General features: G+C 42.0%; 3 protein-coding genes across 3 annotated transcripts; 1 reads left to right on the top strand and 2 right to left on the bottom strand.

The window, feature by feature from the left end:
- Window positions 1-22: 22 nt before the first annotated feature.
- On the bottom strand, window positions 23-4,226 carry exosc1 (exosome component 1). Its single transcript, XM_041036350.1, has 8 exons — window positions 4,113-4,226; window positions 2,850-2,965; window positions 2,508-2,582; window positions 2,285-2,373; window positions 2,155-2,188; window positions 2,015-2,065; window positions 1,610-1,694; window positions 23-1,157 (listed from the first exon to the last, which is right to left on the bottom strand). The coding sequence occupies exons 1-8, from the start codon at window positions 4,138-4,140 to the stop codon at window positions 1,051-1,053; spliced, it is 585 nt and encodes a 194-aa protein (XP_040892284.1). The 5' UTR covers window positions 4,141-4,226; the 3' UTR covers window positions 23-1,050.
- Window positions 4,227-5,012: 786 nt separating this feature from the next.
- Window positions 5,013-8,350, bottom strand: pgam1b (phosphoglycerate mutase 1b). The gene is made up of 4 exons (XM_041037116.1): window positions 7,956-8,350; window positions 7,163-7,437; window positions 6,855-7,035; window positions 5,013-5,834 (listed from the first exon to the last, which is right to left on the bottom strand). The coding sequence occupies exons 1-4, from the start codon at window positions 8,092-8,094 to the stop codon at window positions 5,665-5,667; spliced, it is 765 nt and encodes a 254-aa protein (XP_040893050.1). The 5' UTR covers window positions 8,095-8,350; the 3' UTR covers window positions 5,013-5,664.
- A 1,578-nt stretch (window positions 8,351-9,928) lies between these two features.
- pi4k2a (phosphatidylinositol 4-kinase type 2 alpha) lies at window positions 9,929-16,454 on the top strand. The gene is made up of 9 exons (XM_041037104.1): window positions 9,929-10,419; window positions 12,514-12,714; window positions 12,791-12,922; window positions 13,308-13,461; window positions 13,926-13,987; window positions 14,143-14,242; window positions 14,617-14,750; window positions 14,942-15,001; window positions 15,212-16,454. Exons 1-9 carry the CDS (start codon window positions 10,081-10,083, stop codon window positions 15,371-15,373), a joined length of 1,344 nt encoding a protein of 447 aa, XP_040893038.1. The 5' UTR covers window positions 9,929-10,080; the 3' UTR covers window positions 15,374-16,454.
- The last annotated feature ends 5,072 nt before the right edge of the window (window positions 16,455-21,526 follow it).

Raw genomic sequence — 21,526 nt, 5'->3', positions numbered from 1 at the left:
TAAAAAAGGAAACTGGCCTTAATGGTTTTGATAGTCATTATATTTCAGTCTTGCACATGACATCTGCTGCAAAGTGAAGAGAGAGTAAGAAAAATCAAAGCACACTATACTTCAAAGATCAGGTGGAAACATTTCGGCTTGCTTGTTATGGGCTCATAATCATGTGGTTTTTATTATGTGCAGGAAGACAGAGAGAAATATTTGACTATCATGTGTGGTACTTCAGTTTTCTGTGCATGGTTGCTGTGTTGTAAGTCTGATTGAACATTAGGCTCTCTCAATCACATTCATGTTCCATTTAAAACTGCTGTGTGGACAACATTTGTCCATCAGTTTATCTGAAACTGGAAAAGCTGAAATAGTGTAAGGAAACATGAGCCTCAGGAGACTAAAATATCCAAAGTGCAGCACTCACTATGCAGCTTTTTTGGTCAGATCCCCCTTATTTCAGACCAAATGCAGCCACTGCCCTTTGCAGCGATCTTTCCGGTTTTAAAATGCAGAGTTTCTTTTTTACCTTTGCATGAGATGTAATCTCAATCTTGTTTGTTTACACCCAGCAACACGCTTCATCCTTAAAGTGACCAGCTAATCTAAATTTTGCCATAACACTAACTAGCAAAACTGAATCCTGCATCTGTGAAAGAGATCTTTCATCTGTAGATGCAAAATCCTGATATGTTTAGCTTCTCAACATAGTGGTCTCTTAAGAGTTTAGCAGCTGCAACGTACCAGCCCTGAATTAGCTGAAAATCTTTTAACAACAGTCACTACATTGTTTAGAGTACGTCGTGACAGTTTTGCATTTTGGTCTGATGCTGCTTCAGTGTTTCAAGCTGGCACAATCAAATGATGACACAATGTGCAAAGGGAAAGCTATTTAAAACAACACTTAAGAAAGACATGGCACCAGAAGTAGCTAACAAATCCCACATCGTCCAGTCTCTCAGAAAACATCCCAAAGAAGTCGAGTGGCTACTCAACGACAATGAGTGAAGGAGGGAGGGGGAAGCTGTGTGTTCCTTGTGGAGGAAAGAAGTGTCAGGGTTCTCATGCCTGTAGATACTCCGGCTGCACTCGAGCCACTTTCCGAAACTCTTTAGCGTGTGTCCGAGGGCACTGCATCTCACACCAGCTGATGGGAACCATCTGGGCACCTGGTTCACAAAAGAAAATGTGACAAAGATATGAGACAAAAACACCTCACATCACATCTCTCCCTGTGTACCCTCCTGAGGGTGTGCGGCTCACAGTTTGAAAACCTCTGATACAGGTGCTCATCATGCAGAATTGCTGTATTGGCATTTTGATTTAGTAGATGTGTGGGGGCAAGACATTTTCTGTAATTATTCTTGAGTTTACGTTTCATGCTACACCAAATGCCCAATAAACACAGCTCTAACCAAGTGACAATTACTGTCTGCAGGCCAAACAGTAGTAACTATTTTCCCCTGTAGTTACCTTGATAGTTCCTCTTGCACCACCTTGTGTTCAAACAGGATACTATTCGTGTGTGTGCTGTTGTGCTGGAATCCTCCTGGGTTTTGAAGTTTAAATAGAAAATTTGACAGAAGCAAGAAGTTTTGTTTAATTGAGCATGAACGGTTACCTGCTTCACTGTGTGCCACCACGACTCCCAGCTCATTCTCAGCTGTTGTCAACAGGTAGTTAGACTGAACATCGCCAAGAGAAATCTGACATCACATGTCAAGGGTCAGTAAATTTAGGAAATATCCAAAAGCAGCTGCAATGGATTAAAAAGTAATGTGAAAAAGTGCATCTGTCATGCATTAAAATCCTGAAACCACTTTTAACACCAGAACGTTCCCCATTTGGAGGTGAAATTATTTTTATAGTGCATGAGTCACTCTGAGTTTAAGAATTTCTGAGGGTAAAAAATGCAGTAAAAGCAGACGCACAAGTTGAATAGTTCTCATAGCTGATGAGTATTTTTCATCTTTCACTCTTAAAAAAGGTATTTATTTGTTTTTGCCTCAGAGCAGGTAAAGGATACCACTTTCGCCAAGACAATGTCTCCAGGTCTGAAGCTTTTGTATGTCTCCACCTGTAAAAATGAAGCAAAGGGTTTACACCAGTTTGTCATTTCAGGAGCTGCTCATGATGAGCTTACTGAATCAATTAAGCCAAACGCACCTTGTCTTTCTCTGTTGCGCGCACATCTTCTTTTCTGTAAAGTCAGAGAATGTGAACTCAGTTTTAGGAAAGAATCAAAATAATAAGACCATACACCACTGCTGTATCACACAGTCAGTTTTGAGGTTACCTGATAGTCCCTCTAAAGCGGTCCTTCAGTGGTGTGGAACCTACATAGAGGATGTGGACCTTGGCGAACCTGGGGTTGATGCTGGTCACCTGCTCAATCAAAATCCACATCAGGGCTCAAGACAAACCACCTCTTTTATAAACATATCCATAGCTGACCTGTGCAGGATCACCTAAACAGATCAAACAATTATAGAAAAACAGTATCTGATCCCATTGCATACCTTACAGGTGACTATTGCTCCTACATCTGGCAGTAGTTGCGCTTCTGTTTCCCTCACCACTGAAATCACGGGTAACTAGAAAGAGACATAAATCACATGGATTAATGCAAATATGGGCCACACAAACCCCGTTCAGTTTTCATAAATCCAGATCAAAACAGTCACACACTGTCACACAAAATATGGGCCATATTTCACCACAGGCACTGAACAAACCAATTTCACTTCAGCCACATTCACAAATGTTACGCAATACCTTTACTTAGGCACTCCCACACCACGTTTGATTGCTTCTGCAGCTTTCATCACCTCTCCCCCACCCACACCCACCACACCCCTCACCTCCTCTCCCTCGTTTTTCCTGAGAACGTAGCCTGCTAGTGAGGAGTATATGTAGCCGTGCCGCAGGTATACTCCTGTGCCGGGAATACAGTCTTCTACGCTGCATAGTTTGTCACCTGAGTACAAAGAAGAGGAGGAAGACAGAGGTAGTAAAAGTGTCTTGGTGAAAAGTTGTACGTACTATATGTCAGAGGTTTATAGTGGAGGTGGACTTACTTGGGAATAAAAGAGACTAGAGAGACACCATATCACAAAGCCAAAACCATATATTTACAGTGTGTGAATATTATTTAAGCCACCACCTGCTAATTAAACTGACCATGAGATGAGTTAAGTAGATGTAAAGATCTGGGTAGATTACCATATCAGCAAAACTGTCCTGGCAAAAGGAAACTCTCCATACACAACAACTTTAAATGGTTTAGAGAGCGTCTAGGTTTACTTTCCAGATCCTGCAGAACACACACCGGACATCAGGAATAACAACAATACCAGAACCAAACACACTCCTGTGAGCACACAATATATGATTTATCTCATGCAAGATCTTTGCCGTAATTAGCCTTCATCTAAGGACAACAACTACTTCTCTGTAATAATTTCTCTGATCATTTTCAGTCCTTTAACCGTGGCATTAACATGACATGAAGTGCTGATCCTGCATGATTTTTCAAAGGACTGACACAGTTGTGTTTCCATGCAACGTTAACACACTGAGATTATTAGATAGATAACTATCGTACAGTCATTCTATGTGAATTATTTCTGCTAAAAATTCCTACTAACGCCTGCACAGCAAAACTGAGGATTTCCCATGGGTGAGTCAAAACAAGTGAGAGAAGGAATGCTGCTGTCCTGCCTGAGGCGATGGGCAGGGCTGCACATGAAACCTGCCGTGGAAAGTAAAAGTCAACAACCCACTGCCCCGCACACGTACGATGTGTACCCTCCTTTACCGTAAAACAATGGCACATAATAGCCGCAAACACACTCCCTCCGTCTCTTATTCGCCTCATACAGCTAGTCCGAAATTAAAAAGTAAAGTTTGAAGGTGGTGAAAGGCAAAGCCAAACGCCCACCCCACGCATGGCAGCTGGAAATAATTAACAGCATTTTACACTGCCAGAAGTGTAGTTTCAGTCTGTTTCCCAGCAACACAGCGACGCCTACAACAGCCAACATGACCACAAAACGCCAAAACGGTCTAAAATGTTGTGTAACTACATCCTAACTACTGCTAAAGACAAAATTTACGGGACTCACCTGGAACACACAGCTTCATGGGCGACATGTTTTCGAGAAGAGTAGATTGTCAGCCGATTGGCTGTGACATAGGCCGCGAGTCGATTCTGATTGGCCGGGGCTCACGCTGAGAGGAAGGAGAACAGGGACGGCTCGGTCCGCCATGTTTGTTGAGGCATACGTGTGCGCATGCCAAGTAACGCTGCATCAAAGCCATGTGGCCCAACATACACGGACTGTTCAGTCGGTTATATATGTGCAAACCTGTACTGCAACTATTCAATATTCATGAAACTAATACCAGTAGTAAAGGTACTGCTACTTTTACTACAGGTATTAAGCATATAACACGTTTTAAGAAAATAAAGAATTTTATTTTCCATTTACTGTGGCATGTAGTCAGCCATTTGCCAGTTGTTAAGTATGGTGGTGGAAATACTGCATGGATAAAGGGAAGAATAAATTCCACTAAATATCTGCAAATTGTGGCTGCAAGACAGATTAAAAACATCTCAGACCTTGTAGTGATCTGCAAGAAGAGTGGGGGAAAATTCCTAAATCAAGAACAGAGATACTCTTAGCAGCTACAAAAAGTGTTTGCAAGCTGTGATGCTAGGCTTCCCAAACTTTACTCACTGTTTATTTTTTTGTATTTTTTTAAAGAACATTAAAGGAAAAAGTACCAGTGAATTGCTGCAGGTGCCCAGACTTTTGCAGTGTCTAAAAGGCTCTGGCCCTATGACCAGTGGGGGAAAAATACTGCAGTGGAATCCATGATTGAGACATTTACAACACTTATAACGTTACAGCTGTGTAGTTCTAAGTTCCATATAAAACAGTTATAACAGCTGAGTCCCCTAAAGCATTTATGTAGGGACTTACAGTGCATGTTTGGTATACAACACTGACTGAAACTGTGACCTGTGTTGTAATATGTATTTTAGTTCCCTTTTAAAACTAATATCTGTACTACTTTTTTTTTCAAGAGAGACTGCACCCAACCAGTTTGTCCATAACCAGATGAACCATAATGACAGAGCGGAAAGTTATGCTGGAAAAAGATGTCAGACACTAATTGCCTCACATTATGGTTCACAACATTTATTCTTTTACTCACAATGCCACAGCAAACAAAATTCAGCAGTGCAGAGCATATCAGCTTGCCCTTTTGACAACAGCCACTGTTTCGTCATAGGATACAATGTTCCCACTGAGTTTCACCTACACGGATTGTAAATTGGAAGAAATACTTAGGATGACTGCAGAGTTAGTCTATGTTTGCTCCTATTTGCTGGTCCCTAATTTGCAATTTTTGGTCAGTGCTTAAACCAAATTACAGCAGATATCCATAGTCTAATGATGAAATGTGTGTTTCAGTTATGCCAAAAAGTAAAGACCAATCAACTCAAATACCAGACTGTATGTTTGTGTGAAAGGTGGGTATTATCACAATAAAGTGCACATTGTGTTTCTGCAAGTCTGTGATGACACAAACAATAAATGACCTTGTTTTAAATTGATAACTGAACAGCACATGATTGATCTGTACTCTAGTCCCCCGCTGAGGATGAGTCTATTTCTTGGCTTTGCCCTGAGCAGCCACAGCTTCCATTGCCTTCTTGACCGTCTCCTCGTCTCCCAGGAACTGCATGGGTCCTATAGGCTTCAGGTTCTTGTCCAGCTCATAGACAATGGGGATGCCTGTGGGCAGGTTCAGTTCCATGATGGCCTCCTCTGACATCCCTGGGAAAATAAGAAAAGTTCAAAGCTTACAATCCATTTGTGTGAAAATAACTTTAATGCATCTGTAGATTGAAGCAGAAAGACTTCAGGTGCATGACCGCTGATGCCAGCTACTTATGATGGCAAAGATCTTTGCTTGTGGTATATTGTTCACAGACTAAAGTGAAACAAACCCACAACAAAACTCAACCACTATCACATTAATGCCACAGAGAAGCTACAATTGATAACATTTCCAAGTTGTCCAACATCAAGCCCACTTTAGCAGTCATTCCTTTGAGCATTATTCTACAGTCACATCCAATCTCGATATTCTTATCATTTCCTTTTTCCCTCCAACCATAAAGATTCAGTCACATTACATTTCTGCCCAGTGGATATTAGCTTTTTCTCCCACTGAATTCATATGAAACCTGTACAACTGACAAATTTAGATTCCCTGGCCAGCTCTGGACAACTCATGGGGCATCTTTGTTCAGCTGGGATTGCAAAAATGTGCAAAATCTGCCAAAAGAAAGAATCATTTTAGAAATGGACAAATCATGATTCTAGTGCTGTGTCCTCATTTCAGTCTATGATTTCTCCGCTAATTAATTATTTCTTAATCCAAACTGAGAGCATTACATTACATCCTTTTTTCGGGGCTGAGTATCAGCCATTACACTGGACAAGGAGTCAAACCAGCTTGAAAGTCGCATATAAATCTTCAGTAAAATTAGCAATTTTGTCAAAAGAAATTCTGGATCAGATTAAAACATCAGAAGTGAAATACTCTGAAGATTCAATCACTGTTCAGACTCTTCAGCCTGCCCCAGAAGAAACAAAGATAAATCAGTGTAAAAATGCATTAAACGAATTCAGCAACTGTAATCAGTTCAGACTGTGATTTTGTGATAACAAAACTTTTTAATTCAGTGTTGAGTTATCAATAAATGCTAATTTTCCAGTGGGAGGCTCCAAAAGGGGAAAAATTCGTTTGACAGTGGGCAGCGCCTCATACGTCACCACTCTGCCTCTTACCCTCGAGATGCTTGACAATGCCCCGGAGACTGTTGCCATGGGCAGCAATCAGCACCCTCTTTCCCTCTTTGATCTGTGGGACAATTTCTTCGTTCCAGAAAGGCAGCGCCCTGGCGATGGTGTCCTTGAGACTCTCACAGGAGGGGAGCTGATCCTCCGTCAGGTCGGCATAACGGCGGTCCTACAACAGAAAACAGAGTTAATGTTGTCATGTGCTGTGGCCATGTCAGCTTGCACTGTTGTAATAAAGGTGTCTGTATTTGTAAGAGAGAAAGAGACAATGAGCTGCTGTTCTCCTGTAGTGTCACCTTGCTGATGGTCTGATAGAAGTCATGCCCCTCATCCATGGGTGGGGGAGGAATGTCAAAAGAGCGCCTCCAGATCTTGACCTGCTCTTCTCCATGTTTGGCTGCTGTTTCAGCCTTGTTCAGCCCAGTCAGGCCACCATAGTGACGCTCATTGAGGCGCCAGGTCCTGTGGACAGGCAGCCACATCTGGTCGATGCTGTCCAGAACAAACCACAGGGTGCGGATGGCTCTCTTCAGGACAGAGGTGTAGCAAATATCAAATTCATAGCCAGCATCTGAGGTGAATCAGAGAGAGGACGTGAAAATGATGGCAATTGCAAATGCATATTGGCATTGAAACAGAGGTAGAGGTTTCATTGAAATATAACTGCAGAGCCACATCAAAATAAGAAAAGCCTAAAAAAAAAAAAAAAAAAAGATTACTAGACCAAGGGCCGTCAGACTGTCTGGGATGGTGTGTGGGAGCATCATGGGCTCTGGGGAAAAGCCGTCCAGCAGAGAGACTGTGATCTGTGCCAGACTGACAGATGTCTGATCTTTGAAGCATCTAAAATCTCCTAGAAATGAGTGACTGCAGCTAATCTTTTATTTCGGAGACTAACAGCAACTATTTAGTCTAAGAAATACAATGATTTATTCTCTACTCTGTGTCGCCGCTGCTGGCCTGTCTTGTGTCGCAGTGGGCCTACTACCTGTTTCCCCATCCGGCAGAGTTGCATAAGCACTGGCTTGCAGCGACTTAATCCAGAGAGAGAGAAAGCCCGATTAGGCCCTGTGACATTATCTGCTGTACCTTTCAGGGCCTGTCCTCCTCTCTTTGCCTCCTGCTCTCCGGTCTCACTCAGGTCCGCGTCGAACCAGCCGCAGAAGCGGTTCTCCTGGTTCCAGCAGCTCTCTCCATGGCGGATCAGGACCAGCTTGTAGGCAGCCATCCTCACACGGATGCCCTCTGCGGTGTATTTCCGGAAACTTTGGGGTAAGTGACTCTTTCTAAAAAGCGGCACTAACGTCCGCAGGTTTGACCTGACTTCGCCGAAACCCCAAAGACGACTACGAGGAAGCAGGCGCGGTATTTTCGGGGTCTGATGCGGCAGCGGCTCTGTAGAGTTGCCTGGTGTGGCTGAACTTGACAGATCTCACGACCCGAGCTCTCTTGCTTCTCTTCTTCCTGCTGGTTTCCACCAATGAGATGGCGAGTTGTTTGCGCCGGGAGGAGGAGGGAGGCAGGAGGATGCGCACAGCGGCACGTCCACACACCCAAACGTGCATCCTGCAGGCCAGGCTGGTGTTAATGCACATATGGAAAAAACAGGAGAAATGCATTCTGACACGGAAAAGTATCATGAATCATCACCACAGTCCGCGCAAAAAAAAAAAAAAGGTTGTATACATATCTTCAAATATTCAAATAAATACTCAATAATCAGCCTCAAGATGTTGCTACAAACATCCGACTGCTCATACAACAACACATCTGTATTATTTACTTTCTTTGACACATTATTACACATGTGATGTGTAGTAGAAAAGCTGTCTGATAGCTGGTGTAGGAGAGCTTTTAGATGGCTGAACCTTGGATCAAACTTAAGTCTCAATAAAATTAGGAATATTACAAATTAGAACAAAAATATTCAGTGATTATTTAATTTTAAAAAAACAAAACAAATACAAGTGTGGTGACTTTTAACAGTAACAGTCAGAGACCTGAAAGACTTGTAGCTTTTAATTTGCAGTGTGCTGAGGAGAACATATGAGAACCTCATGGACTTGAGACATGACTTGGACTTCCCCAGCCATGACAGATACTGTATTACTCATTGGATTTTCAGTACAGACACTGGTTATTCTGAGGTGTATCAGACTTGTGGTTGTCCTTCAGCAATCCCTCATTCAAACCAGAATCTGCCCAGTCAAAGTGTCGCTTGAGTACGACGCTAAGTTCAGAGAGATTCAAATGCTACCACTTCTGACCTTTGACTCTTCTGTGAAGAGGGGGAGAAGTCAAAGTTTGCCATTCAGCATTTTCAGAGCAAAACATGTGTAAGTACTCAGTAGTGCAGTCTATGACAGGGACATATGGGAAACTTAAACTGGACTGATTGTAATCTTACATTCATTCGATATTTTGTGTATTTTGGCATACAGGGAGGGACAAGGAGGGAGAAAGAAGGGGTATGACTGGGGGTCTCATGTCATCCATTATTATTAATTATTAACAAAAGAGATTAAGACAAGCTGTGGTTATGGACAAAATGTGAAATCTAATGTGTTTTTCAAAAACATTCTTTTAAAGGAAAAAAACAAAACAAAAACAAACATGTACATCACCTTCATTTGATTAAACCCTGGTGGTGTTAACAAGTACTTTGACACCATTATTCTTCATTTACTGATTAAATTGTCTCAGACTGATTAACAGAGCTCTTTAATGTAGGGTTTTAAATCGTTTGCAGCTGAATTTAGCTCCTCATATCCCGACAGGCCAACAGAGTGTGCAAATACTTACCAGTCTGACAGCTGCAAGTAAAATGATTATTCCACAGTCCCATAATAACCCTGAAAATATTTATCAAAGGTTGTTTTTATATTGAGTTAATTGATTGGGTTAACTGTGCACTCACGTGCCTTCCGTGGTCGGAATATTTGTGTCCAATCAGCGCCACAGATTAGGTTGTTGACAGCAGCATTTGAACGCTGATTGGTTAAAAATCAAAACACTCAACGGACCCTGCCTCTTCCCGGAAGCTGACAGTCATCTGATGTTTCTTTTTTTCCCCTCTGAGTTTCCTTGTTAGCCAGCGTCAGTGCTAGCCAACATAACAACCGTCCTACTTTCTCTCCTTTTTCTGTTTTTTCCTCTTTTCCATTCCTGGTCTTTCCTCGGGAGTTAGACTAACTCCTCGCCCACCTCCAAAGACATGGACGAGACGAGTCCGCTTGTCTCTCCGCTTCGGGACTCCGGTGATTTCAGCTACTGTCCCACAGAGCCCACCAGCCCGCGGGGCGCGTTTGGAGGTACACCGGGCTCCGTAGTGCGCATCCCGGCCGGCAGCCCGGGGCGCAGCCGGGAGAGACAGCCACTGCTGGACCGGGACCGCGGGAGCTCGCCGCGGGAGCCGCACAGGAACGAGTTCCCGGAGGATCCCGAGTTCAGAGAGATCATCCGAAAGGCCGAGCGAGCCATAGAGGAGGGGATCTACCCGGAGAGGATCTACCAGGGATCCAGTGGGAGCTATTTTGTCAAAGACTCACAGGGGGTAAGAAGAGCAGCTGCTAACTCACATCTACTGATAACCGACAGCTGCTGCCATGCTACCGGTACCTTTTGTTATCTGATGGCTTATCCGTGAAATCTTAAGTTGCGTGTGATGCACTGATTGAGAGACAGAAAGAGTGTTTTGATTTAAGTGTTAGTCGCTTCTGCGAAAGGCCTCCTCCAACTAGCCTGTCATGACTTGGCAAATAGGCGATAAGGCATGCAAACAAAAGATGAACCTACATTTTCAGGTGTAAACTAGTAAACAACCGTTATTTTTGGAATAGAATACAACTTTATTGACCATCAAGGTGTAAAATTGTCTTTGGCCTATTTGCAGTTCATTGAAAAACACACATACACAGCACATCAACAACAACATTGTCAGTATGAGTACTCCAAGTAATGGCACACAATACACAACGCTTAAATAAAAAGAGAAAAATTAACAGAAAAAAATGTAAGTCTCTAATTGCTGTTTGGATCAGTGTCTTCGTATAACCCCTCTTTGTTGCCAAAGTCATCCTGCAGCACCTATCACACACAGATCCCACCTCCTCACCCTGTGTTCCCAAAGAGCTCCTTAACTGGCTCTGTGACTTTCTGATTAGCTCACTGGCCATGTTGTCAGCGTCTTCCTGTATTTATTGCATGTTTGACAGCAGGCTTTCAGTCTAGCTAACTTAGCTTACACCAAACCTGTGAGGTTATTTAAATACAGTACCCGTATTTCTTGAAAACCTAATCAACGCACATTCACATTTTAGTATTTTCAAACTTCCTGATCCATTTGCTTTGCTCCCCCTTAAATTCCTTTATGATCATTGTGATGTGCTATGCTGGCAGGTGTTCCTCATTTCAGATCTTGCTGACGAGTCAGGTAATCACACTGTCACACTGATGTCAACAACAACACAGTCACGGATGACATGCTGTCTCACTTGTTAACTCAGGTGGTTTTCCAGTTTTGTTCTTGTTCTTTCTCTGTTGCATTTCTGGACTAAGAACAAAGTCTTAAGCATCTGATCAAACAGAAGATGCTAAGCTCACGTGTCTGTTTAGTTTCAGCACTTGTAATCACTTTATTTCTGCAAGCGCTCTACAACATTTTCAAATTGCTACACGGTCGAGACAAATCAATAAATCACCTCATGGATCGTTATAGAGCATTCCTTCTCATTTGTCACCCTCTACAACATCTCGTGACTTTCCAGTCCTGCCAGATTATTGACAGTAAACTTTGATCAGCACCGCTGGTGTCGACCAATAAAAGTCTTGTGCAACTCACAGGCACTCTCCTGCCGCCATAATCCCTGTCTGCAGCGTGTGTTGTGTTCAGTTCACGTTAAAAAATAATAAAAAAAAATAGGAAGTGTGTTTTTGGACCTTGTGGCTCAATCCTCACTCCTTTCACTTGTATTTTCAGTCTGTTAAAGACAAGATAATCCATGTCTTTTATGTACCACTTTCTCCACTCATTAAAAGCTTACAAAACAGAATTGAGTATTGTAGGCTTATTGCGTGAGGTTTTTAGCTTTTATCCAGTGACCTGCTCCCCTTACCCAACCCCCCCACCTCTCCGGTTTCTTTAGTTAGTCACCACTGTGCTTAGTAGTCATGTGCTAGCTCTCTGTGTGAGGATATAATTCTCTTCTATGACCAAGTTTCATGTTGTAATCGCTGTATGTGTGTCATACTCGCACACTGCAACACATAATGGCTGTATACAGGTCAAAAGTGACACTGCTCCCAAATCGGCCCTTTGCTTATCAAACACTTGTCCCCTGTAGGCTGTAAAGAAAGTTTGCAGTTTCATTTTCTATAAAGCACAGTGGCTGTGGACAGCTTCAGCTCATGTCACTTACAGGGACTTTAAATATTTTTCACAGTTTAAAAAGTACAACTTAAAATAGCTCCACCAGCATAATTTACCTTTGCATCGCCCCTGTGTAAGTTCTGTGTTTCAGTTTTATATTCAAATAATTGTCTCATACACAACTGTTTTTTTTTTTTAAATTCATTCCGAAATGTTCCAGTACTGAGCCTCTTCGTCAATGTTTCATGCTCATTTTTCCTACACTTTCTCCTTCCGCAGAAGATCATAGGCGTGTTCAAACCCAAAAATGAAGAGCCCTATGGCCAGCTGAATCCCAAGTGGACTAAGTGGCTCCAGAAACTGTGCTGTCCCTGCTGTTTTGGTCGCGACTGTTTGGTCCTGAACCAGGGTTACCTCTCAGAGGCCGGGGCCAGCCTGGTCGATCAGAAACTGGAGCTCAACATTGTTCCTAGGACTAAGGTATGCACACACACAGTGCTACCACAATGTTACAAGAGCACATTTTCTGTCTCCTAATGCATCTTCTCACCTTTAGGTGGTGTATCTAGCTAGTGAAACATTCAACTACAGTGCCATAGACAGGGTCAAGTCTCGAGGAAAAAGGTTAGCCCTGGAGAAGGTGCCTAAAGTGGGGCAGCGCTTCCACAGGATTGGACTGCCTCCAAAGGTAATCTGACAAATTATTACACAAGTGATTTCTTTTAGTGATTAATTTGTGTATTTTTCACCACATACACACAATTTATCCAATGGCTGGTAAAGGTTAGATATTATTAGTTTATGATGTTCAGTGTCGGATATTCTGTTATTCTGTGTCTTCTCTACTTTGACTCCTCTTCTTTTCTTGTTTTTCTCTGAATGACTTTAAAAAACCTCAGAGAAAGTGTATGAAGTTGTTGCCTGTAAATGACTTTAACTGGGATATTTACAGTTAAACGATGCACAAATGTGCTGTCACAATATCTGTGTTTGGTCTGAGATTCACATGAAAAGTCAGAAATCATGTGTTGTATGTAACAGAAACACCTTAATATCTGTTTCACTTCCACTAGGTTGGTTCCTTCCAGCTCTTTGTGGACGGATACAAGGATGCAGATTTCTGGCTGCGGAGGTTCGAGGCGGAGCCTTTGCCTGAAAACACCAATCGTCAGCTCCAGCTGCAGTTTGAGCGGCTCGTAGTCCTCGATTACATCATCAGGAACACAGGCATGTGTTCAAAGTAGAGCAAACCTAGTTTTTTATTAGAATGTATAGTGTCATTCAGATCAGCGGTGGAAAGTAACTAAGTACATTAACTCAAGTACTTGAAGTGCGATTTTGGGAAACTTGTATTTTACTTGAATGTTTCTATTTTCTGCTACTTAATACTTGTACTCCACCACATTTATCTGATAGGTATAGTTACTGGCTACACAATGATCAGTAGTAATAATCCTATAATAAGCATCATATAACAGGGCACCATTCAGCCCTTACTGAGTACTGTTAGTTTTGATGCTTTAAAGAAATGGGTTCAGTGCATTTTGCTGACAAAACTTCTTGCTTCCGTTTTATAGAATTGCTGCTTTTGCTTAAATAAAAGATCCCAGTACTTCATTAAGCACTTACTAAGATGTTATACGGACTTTGTTACTCTGGGTTGAATTTGAATCTGTTGTTTTGTATTGCAGACAGGGGAAATGACAACTGGCTGCTGAAGTACGACTGTCCCATGGATCCTGTTGGGAACAGGGTGAGGCTACACTGACACGCACACCGTCAAAACCTTGACATGAATTTTTGAAATGGTCATTATGTGGCTAGATACTTGTTTTTGTTGTGCCTACAGTATGTATATATTTTATGAATAATTGTTTTCCTACCTGTACCCTCACGCCCTCTCTGCAGGATACAGACTGGGTGGTAGTAAAGGATCCCATCATCAAGCTGGCAGCCATAGACAACGGCCTCGCCTTCCCCCTCAAACACCCCGACTCTTGGAGAGCCTGTAAGCACTTACACTGACGTTGTCTAAACCAATCATTTCTCGCTCTCAGCAGGATGTAATTGACTCTTTTGAAGAAACAGCTTCTCTCTTTACAAGTGTGAAAACTGCTATAGCATCTGTTACATTTGTCCCATATCTCATACAGTATATTTGTCTATTTCTCTATTACCGTTGTTTCTAAATGTGTATATGTTTTTATATTGCTCTTAATTTTGTCCTATTTTCTTTAAAGTTCCCCCAAGTGTCTTTAAAGATATTTTTTCCAGAAAATATTAAGATAGATCAGCTACTCCATCACTCTGTTGTTAACTTTCTAAGGCTTTACACATAATGTATGTAGTCATTAATTCCCGGTTTCATTGCCCAATCACCAGACCCCTTCTACTGGGCGTGGCTTTCCCAGGCCAAAGTTCCTTTCTCCCAGGAAATTAGAGAGCTGGTCCTGCCCAAACTCTCTGACCCAAATTTCATCAAAGACCTGGAGGAAGACCTCTATGAACTATTCAAGGTAAGGAGGTGCTTGGATTAAGGATTCAGCGACGTCTCCTGTACGTCGAGAAAAGCAATTTTAGAATCTGGCAGAGAAATGGATGCAGATGTTGAAATAAGGGGAAATTCAAGATGGAGAGGAGGATGACTCAGTTCTGTGGCTGTAAACGTTCTGTATCACATGCATCTCTTGCCTTCTGTCTCTCGCAGAAAGACCCTGGTTTCGACAGAGGACAGTTTCACAGACAAGTAGCCGTAATGAGGGGACAGGTGAGTTTTCTCCTCAGATTTCTAACATCTATCCTGAAAACAAAATCTAGAACTGAAGCCAAATAGGGGAAGTTGTACTCCTTGTAAAACAAATGTTCCTATCATTGTTCTATCATTGTTCCTTCTTGGCTGACTCTCTTTGCTTTAAAACAGTAATTCACCACAGTGTTTTTTTTTGACACACTTCTTTGTCTCTCTTTTCATACTAAGATTCTGAACCTGTGCCAAGCTCTGAAGGATGGTAAAACGCCCCTCCAGTTGGTCCAGATGCCCCCGGTAATCGTCGAAACAGCCAGAGCACCTCAGAGAGCCAACAGTGAGTCCTATACACAGAGTTTCCAGAGCAGAAGACCGTTCTTCACCTGGTGGTAGGAATCAAGCAGCAAAGAGTTAAAGGAGGAACAGCAGGAAGCCGGATTGGGGAAAGGAGTGAGATGTGCAGTTGGACAGAACAAGGGACAGAATCTGAGAGTGCAGGTTTTTGTCCCAGAAGTGGATATTATCATCACCCTCCCCTCCTCTCCTTGTGGATATTTTGGTTACAGAGAGTGGATGAATGGGTGGAGAGATGAGGCCAAAAGAGGAAGAATTTCCCAACATACCTTCCTTCTTTGCCTCTGTGCCTTGTGTGGATGTCAGTGAGGAATTAACGTCTGAATGGAAAAGATTCTGTACCTCTGTCGAGAGAGAAAGATTTCAGTGAGATGTCAGACTTTTCTGTTGGACTCCTGGGTGCACATAATGTTTGCTCACATACATGCACGCCAGTCAAAAGCCTCTTATACAGTTGTTTTTGTTGGATCAGAGGTGTTGCATTCCATGTTTTTTTTTTCTTCATACCTGTCTGCCTTTTTTAATATTCATCTACATACCCCCCCCCCCCCCAGCATTGCAGTCCAAAGCACGGGGCTGGTGAAGGCATCAGAGCCACTATTGAAGATCAGAATTTTATTTTTTAACAAATAAGAGAAGTGTTCATTGTGGTTAAGTCTTAAAGATTTAGGAAATGGACACAAGCCATGTGAACCAGTTTCACAGTTACTCATTGCTTCTCCTAACTGTCTAGATTTGAATCTGCAAGTCATCCTGGGTGATGTTAGAAAGCAGCAGCAATCTTAGGTGAAAGAAACAAATGGTTTGTTAAGCTCAGATTAGTATGCTTGGCTCACCTAATTTGTCCCCTTACACTGATGAGTTAAGTCATTGGTGAAGAAGACTAAATTATCTTATCTGCAAGTGGCAGTGTGAGTGACTCCCAGTCCAAAAGCTCCAGTTTGTCTCAGCCGTGTTGATTTCTGTTCATTTTCTGGCTCGTGGGGTGGCCCTAAGTAAACAACAAAATAACTTCCTGCTGTACTGAACTGACATGAAATGTATTGTGACAATGCACTGTATAATTTGTATGTAATATTTAATGATAGATTATAATTAAAACATATTCCATTAATACAGACAACTTGTGTGTTTGGGAATGAGAAAAGTTTACAATCAGACACAGTCACACCACACTAAAAAGAAAAATTCAGCCAGACTTCACATGCTTTTCAGGATTCTGTTAATGAACACTCTGTTGATGAATCCACAGAGATTATTGTTCCTTCTAGCTTGACAGAGCATGTCAGTATCTTCCAGCTCGTTGTTTAAAATGCTCAATTTTAAAGCCCTCAACTTCACTATTTTGGTCCAGTCTCACAGGCCTCATCAGCATTGTGTCCAGCTGTTGCAGGCAGCTGTTTTCAGTGAAAAAGCTCTGGCAAAGTCACCTGCTCAGGACCACATGGCAGACAGACACAGTTAGCGACTAGCTGATGAAGAAAGTGGAGCATTCGGCAGCTAAAGATCCAAGTATCTCCCTCAGGAGTTTGTGCAGACCAAAAACAGAGCTAAAAGAGAGTGAACACATGACTTCCATTCAGGTGGACTGAAACACGACTCAACAGAATGCCAACGTTGCTCTGCTAGGTGTGTAAATAAATGAGTGTTTGCTAACAAGTTCTCCATATCAACTAATAAGTTGGTAATATCATGGTACTATCAAGTTTGTGTTTGGTGGTTTGCTTGGTCCTGCTTGGTCCTGCTGCCCTCAGCCAGCCAAAAAAATCAGTTAAGACAGGTTTTAAAAAGAATGATTGATGGCATCTTCATTTGGTCATTTCAGTATTAACTTCCCTGCTGTGGCAGGTAAGTTAAGGCATTGTGCTCCATCATTTCAGGGTTTACACACCAGCTCAAAAACAAAACTGGTTTCATTCTGATGTTTGTGCTAATCTACAGCCAACATGGCTGTGTTTAAATTACCTATAATAGTTGGACTAATCCCCAAGCAGAGTTCACTGGTGTGTCTTTGTGCTGGGGTCTAACATGTAGAGTACATGTTAGTTGAAGGTGCTAAAAGTAGGAACACACTGTGTCCTTTCAGGCGGAATCAGTCCTGTATGTATTTCTTGACTTCACTGCATCTCTTGCCACTGTGTGTTATTCCAAACTCCAATGAGCTTTTAGTGGAGGATGCGGTGAAGGTAGCGTTCAGAGTCTCTGGCACCGTCCTGCCTTGCCACACCCAACCTCCATGAGGAGGGCTTGAAGGGATTTTGGTGCTCTGGGATGTCTTCCTCAGTGGGCAACAGGAATTCCCCCGTACTTGGCGCTAGGTCGGCCACCTCATCCTCAACAGTGTAGTCGGATAACGGCTCCTCAATCCTGGAACAAGGAGAAAGTAACTCTGGTTTAGCTAAATTATTACAGGCCCACATATTGTACAATATTTTCCCACATTAATATGCTATTGTGTCAACTGCGTGCGTTCAGATCAAAACACCAGATGACTCCAAGAATGTCACTGATGAAGATCATACGATAATGTGTCAGGAGGCATAATTCTGTAGCTATAACTTCAAAATGGTGCTGCTACTCTAGGATGGCAGACCTCAGTGATTTGTCTGTGGAAATTTGAATGGCCAAGTAGCCACTGAAATACAGATATGTGGTGTAGTGGAGCATTGCTATCAAAATTACTTTATAATGTTAGACAAAACTTTACTATAATGTATGTCCAATAATTGTTAAGATATTTCAGTCTGAACCAAAGTGGTGGACCGGTTGACAGACCAACATCACCACCTTTACAGGCACACCGATAGCATGGCTAAAAAAAACTGTTGCTGTACGCCATTTTGTTATCACTACACCGCCCTGTGGACTCATGAAACCATTTTACCATTCTGTGGTACTTCATTACTCCCCCAACAAATCTAATTTCATCTCAGTGAGGAATGTTGAAAGCAGTGTGCATTTGTGTGTGTGTGTGTGTGTGTAGTGGTATGCAGAGAGAAGAGGACACAGTCTTGTGAGGTCATGCTGAGTTTGTTAGGCACATGACAATTTACACACTTCATTTTATGATGCAGAGGGAGTCTGGATCTAAGTTAGACAGGGTCTTGAACATCAAGACGTTCACCTGATGACAGTGTTTTTCATTATTAATAAGCAAGGTGAGGACAGAGAACCACTTTGCAACTAATAACGAAGAATTAAGAGAATCTCTCACCTCATTTCTTTTTAACTCCTCGTCTACACATCACTTTTCACATCCTTTCTTTACTTTTTTTTGCCCTCTTGCCATTTGACACTGTCACTTACCTGAGATATCCTGATGCTCTGAGCCACTTGTGGTCTCTGTGTCCTTCCACTCTGAAACCTGCTTTATTCCTTGCTCGGACTCTGAGCCCCACCAAGGCCTGAGCAAGTCCAGCCTCGTCCTCTCTCTCCTCCCCTTCCTCCTCCCTCTTCTCCTCTGCTCCCTCCATATCTGCATCCATCCCTTGCCAAACCAACTTCGCCCGATGTTCAGCGTCTCTGTCTCCTGCTGTTCTGAACAGCCTGTGCAGTTGGTGCAAGTTGACCCCTGTAAAAATATTGGAGCACCCAGGCTTCCTGCTGCGTCGATTGGAAAGTTTCCACTGCACAGGCAAACCGTCCTCAGTGGAGGTGGGTGCTGGGACCTCTGCCATGTTGTGTGGGTGGACAACTTCCAACTGGTGAGATGAGAACAGGAGGACAATATCAAGGGAGAAGGTAAGAGGGTTGACAGGAAAGTAAGTTGAAAGGGGGGGCGGGGAGTGGGGGTAAAGGAAATAGACCTAAGTGGTCAAAATAAAGAGATCACAGTTACAAGAAAAGCTCAATCCTTCAGCCCGCAGACACATTTCCAGAGCTGCAGCCAAAAAACCTAATTAACTCTGCCACCCTTTCCTGTATGACAATCTTATCTCATCATTTATGAGTCTTAAGTGTGCAGAGAAGTGGCACTCATGCACATGCACTGTTATTTGGGGCTCCAACTAACAGTTATTTTCATTGGCAGGGAATCTGTCAGTCATTTTCTTCATAAATTGTTTGGGGCCATAAGATATCTGAGAACAGTGAAAAAAATCCACAAACATCTGACAGATTTTAGAAGCTGAAACCATTAGTTTTTTGGCATTTTTGCTTCAAAGAAGACTTGAACAAGTATTCGGTTATCAGAACAGTAGCTGAATGATTTCCTGTCGATCAGTTAATCGAAAATAGTTTCAGCTCCACACTGATGCTGGTGTCATGACATTATCCAGCACATCCATACTCAAGTTTTAAACACAGTTTGGGTGGTGCAGACAACAAATTTGACCATTCTATCTTAGAAACCAAACGGCTTAAACAACAATCCAAATAATTAAATATTAGAGCCTAATTCTTGAGAATGCAAACTTTTGGAGACACAGCTTTATAAACTGGGCAGTATTGATATGCAAAAATAAGAAATGACATTGAAATCAGATTATTTCCCTGAAATGTTTTATGCCATATTGGAAAATCTACCAATTAAATAAATTCCATAACAATATGGTTGATATGGTTCACAGCTGTTGACTGTAACAACAAAAATAAGTTTAACTGTCACTATAGGAAAAAAGCTGAGAATTATATTAAACTATGGCTATAATGAGAGTGCTTACCTTACCCTCTGTAGTTTGAATGAGACAAACTCCAACCATGCGCAGCAGGCAGACAGACAACCTTATTACTGAACCAGGACCCAGACTACAACCTTCACACCCGCTAATGCTGAGCCGACCCACTTCCAACCCACACGTCAGTAGAGCCACAGGGGGGAACGTCAAGGAATAATCATTAATCCATTAATGACGTCAGTGCCGAGGTGCTCACCTCACAGCAAGAGTCAGTCTGCAAGTAAGAAGGGAAACAACAGTCCAAATAAACAAACAGAAGACAGAAGGTCTTAACTCTTTATGGGGCAAGGAACCATATATGGTAACTCTGTCACTTACAAGTAACTCAGAACTGAATTTAAGTACATTACTTGAGTAAATGTATTTGCTAACTTTCCATCACTGGTAATTAAGTTTCATTGTGTGTTTGTGTAGCTGCAGTAATGTCACTGGCCTATATTTTCTTGCATCAGGTGTTGATTAACAGCATATCATGTAGCTGAACATACGCAGTAAAGAAGATCAAAGAGTTTGTCCACAAACCCAATACCGCTGACAGAAAAATGGTGCCATACATCATAAGCTGGAGGAAGACAGTACAGTAACAAACAGCACACAATACTATACAACAGCAGCCTGCAGTGCTTATTAAAAACTGATGCCTGACAGTTTCCATCGTCCATGTATGAAGTCTTTTTAGTAGGCAGCTAAAGGCTGCTGCTATCTAGTGCCCGCTGAACTGCACTGCATCACATCCTATGTTGACTGCTTTTATAGATTTCTGTTTACCTAGATTATCTTCTCTTAAATGTTGGTCTAAATACATAAATGATAAATGGAGACTCAGTGATGTACGAATTTCATTACAAATTTCATTTTCCTACCATCTGTGGGAGAGTGAGGACACATGAGCTAAATATTTTAGGTATTCACATTCTCTGCATCCTGAAGCCTGAATGTAGTTTGTCCACATATTTGCTGGGAATGATGAAGTAAAATGTAAACTAATTATATCATTATAGAGAAAGGATGATAAACTGGTATAAAATTAGAATCATTTTCACTTTCAAGGCTTGAAAAGAGTTTTATTTTTTATTTTTAAGAAAATTCATTTAGAGCTCTCTCTGTGCCCCAGAAAGCTGTGGCTGTGACTCTGACACAGGACAGTGCATGACATTGTGGATGTGAGCCTGATGGGCACACAAAGTTGAATCTCTGTAGGCATTGTTGTCTGACCTCTGTGATGCTGAAAGAGGCTTTTGCGAACAACATAAACAACTGCTTCTGTCCATGTTGTGCTCTTTTACCAGAGCCTTTGTCCATAGAGGCATTACTGGCAATCAGAGAGAGGGAGTCTGTCACTGTCACACTCAGTCATTGCTTCAAAAAACAACAAAATAATAAAAAAGAAAAAGAAAAGAAATGGAAAAAAAAACTGAGTGCACATTTGCTCAGTATTCCCCATCAATAATTAGCAGCAGTAGTCATTTTCATTTTCCACATTTATATTAAAATTTCTCAAAGCTATGTATAAGCC

Source organism: Toxotes jaculatrix, chromosome 4 (assembly GCF_017976425.1).
Source record: "Toxotes jaculatrix isolate fToxJac2 chromosome 4, fToxJac2.pri, whole genome shotgun sequence".
Classification (NCBI taxonomy): domain Eukaryota; kingdom Metazoa; phylum Chordata; class Actinopteri; family Toxotidae; genus Toxotes; species Toxotes jaculatrix.
Note: the sequence above shows the minus strand (reverse complement) of the source record. Positions and strands in the feature narration are given on the sequence as shown.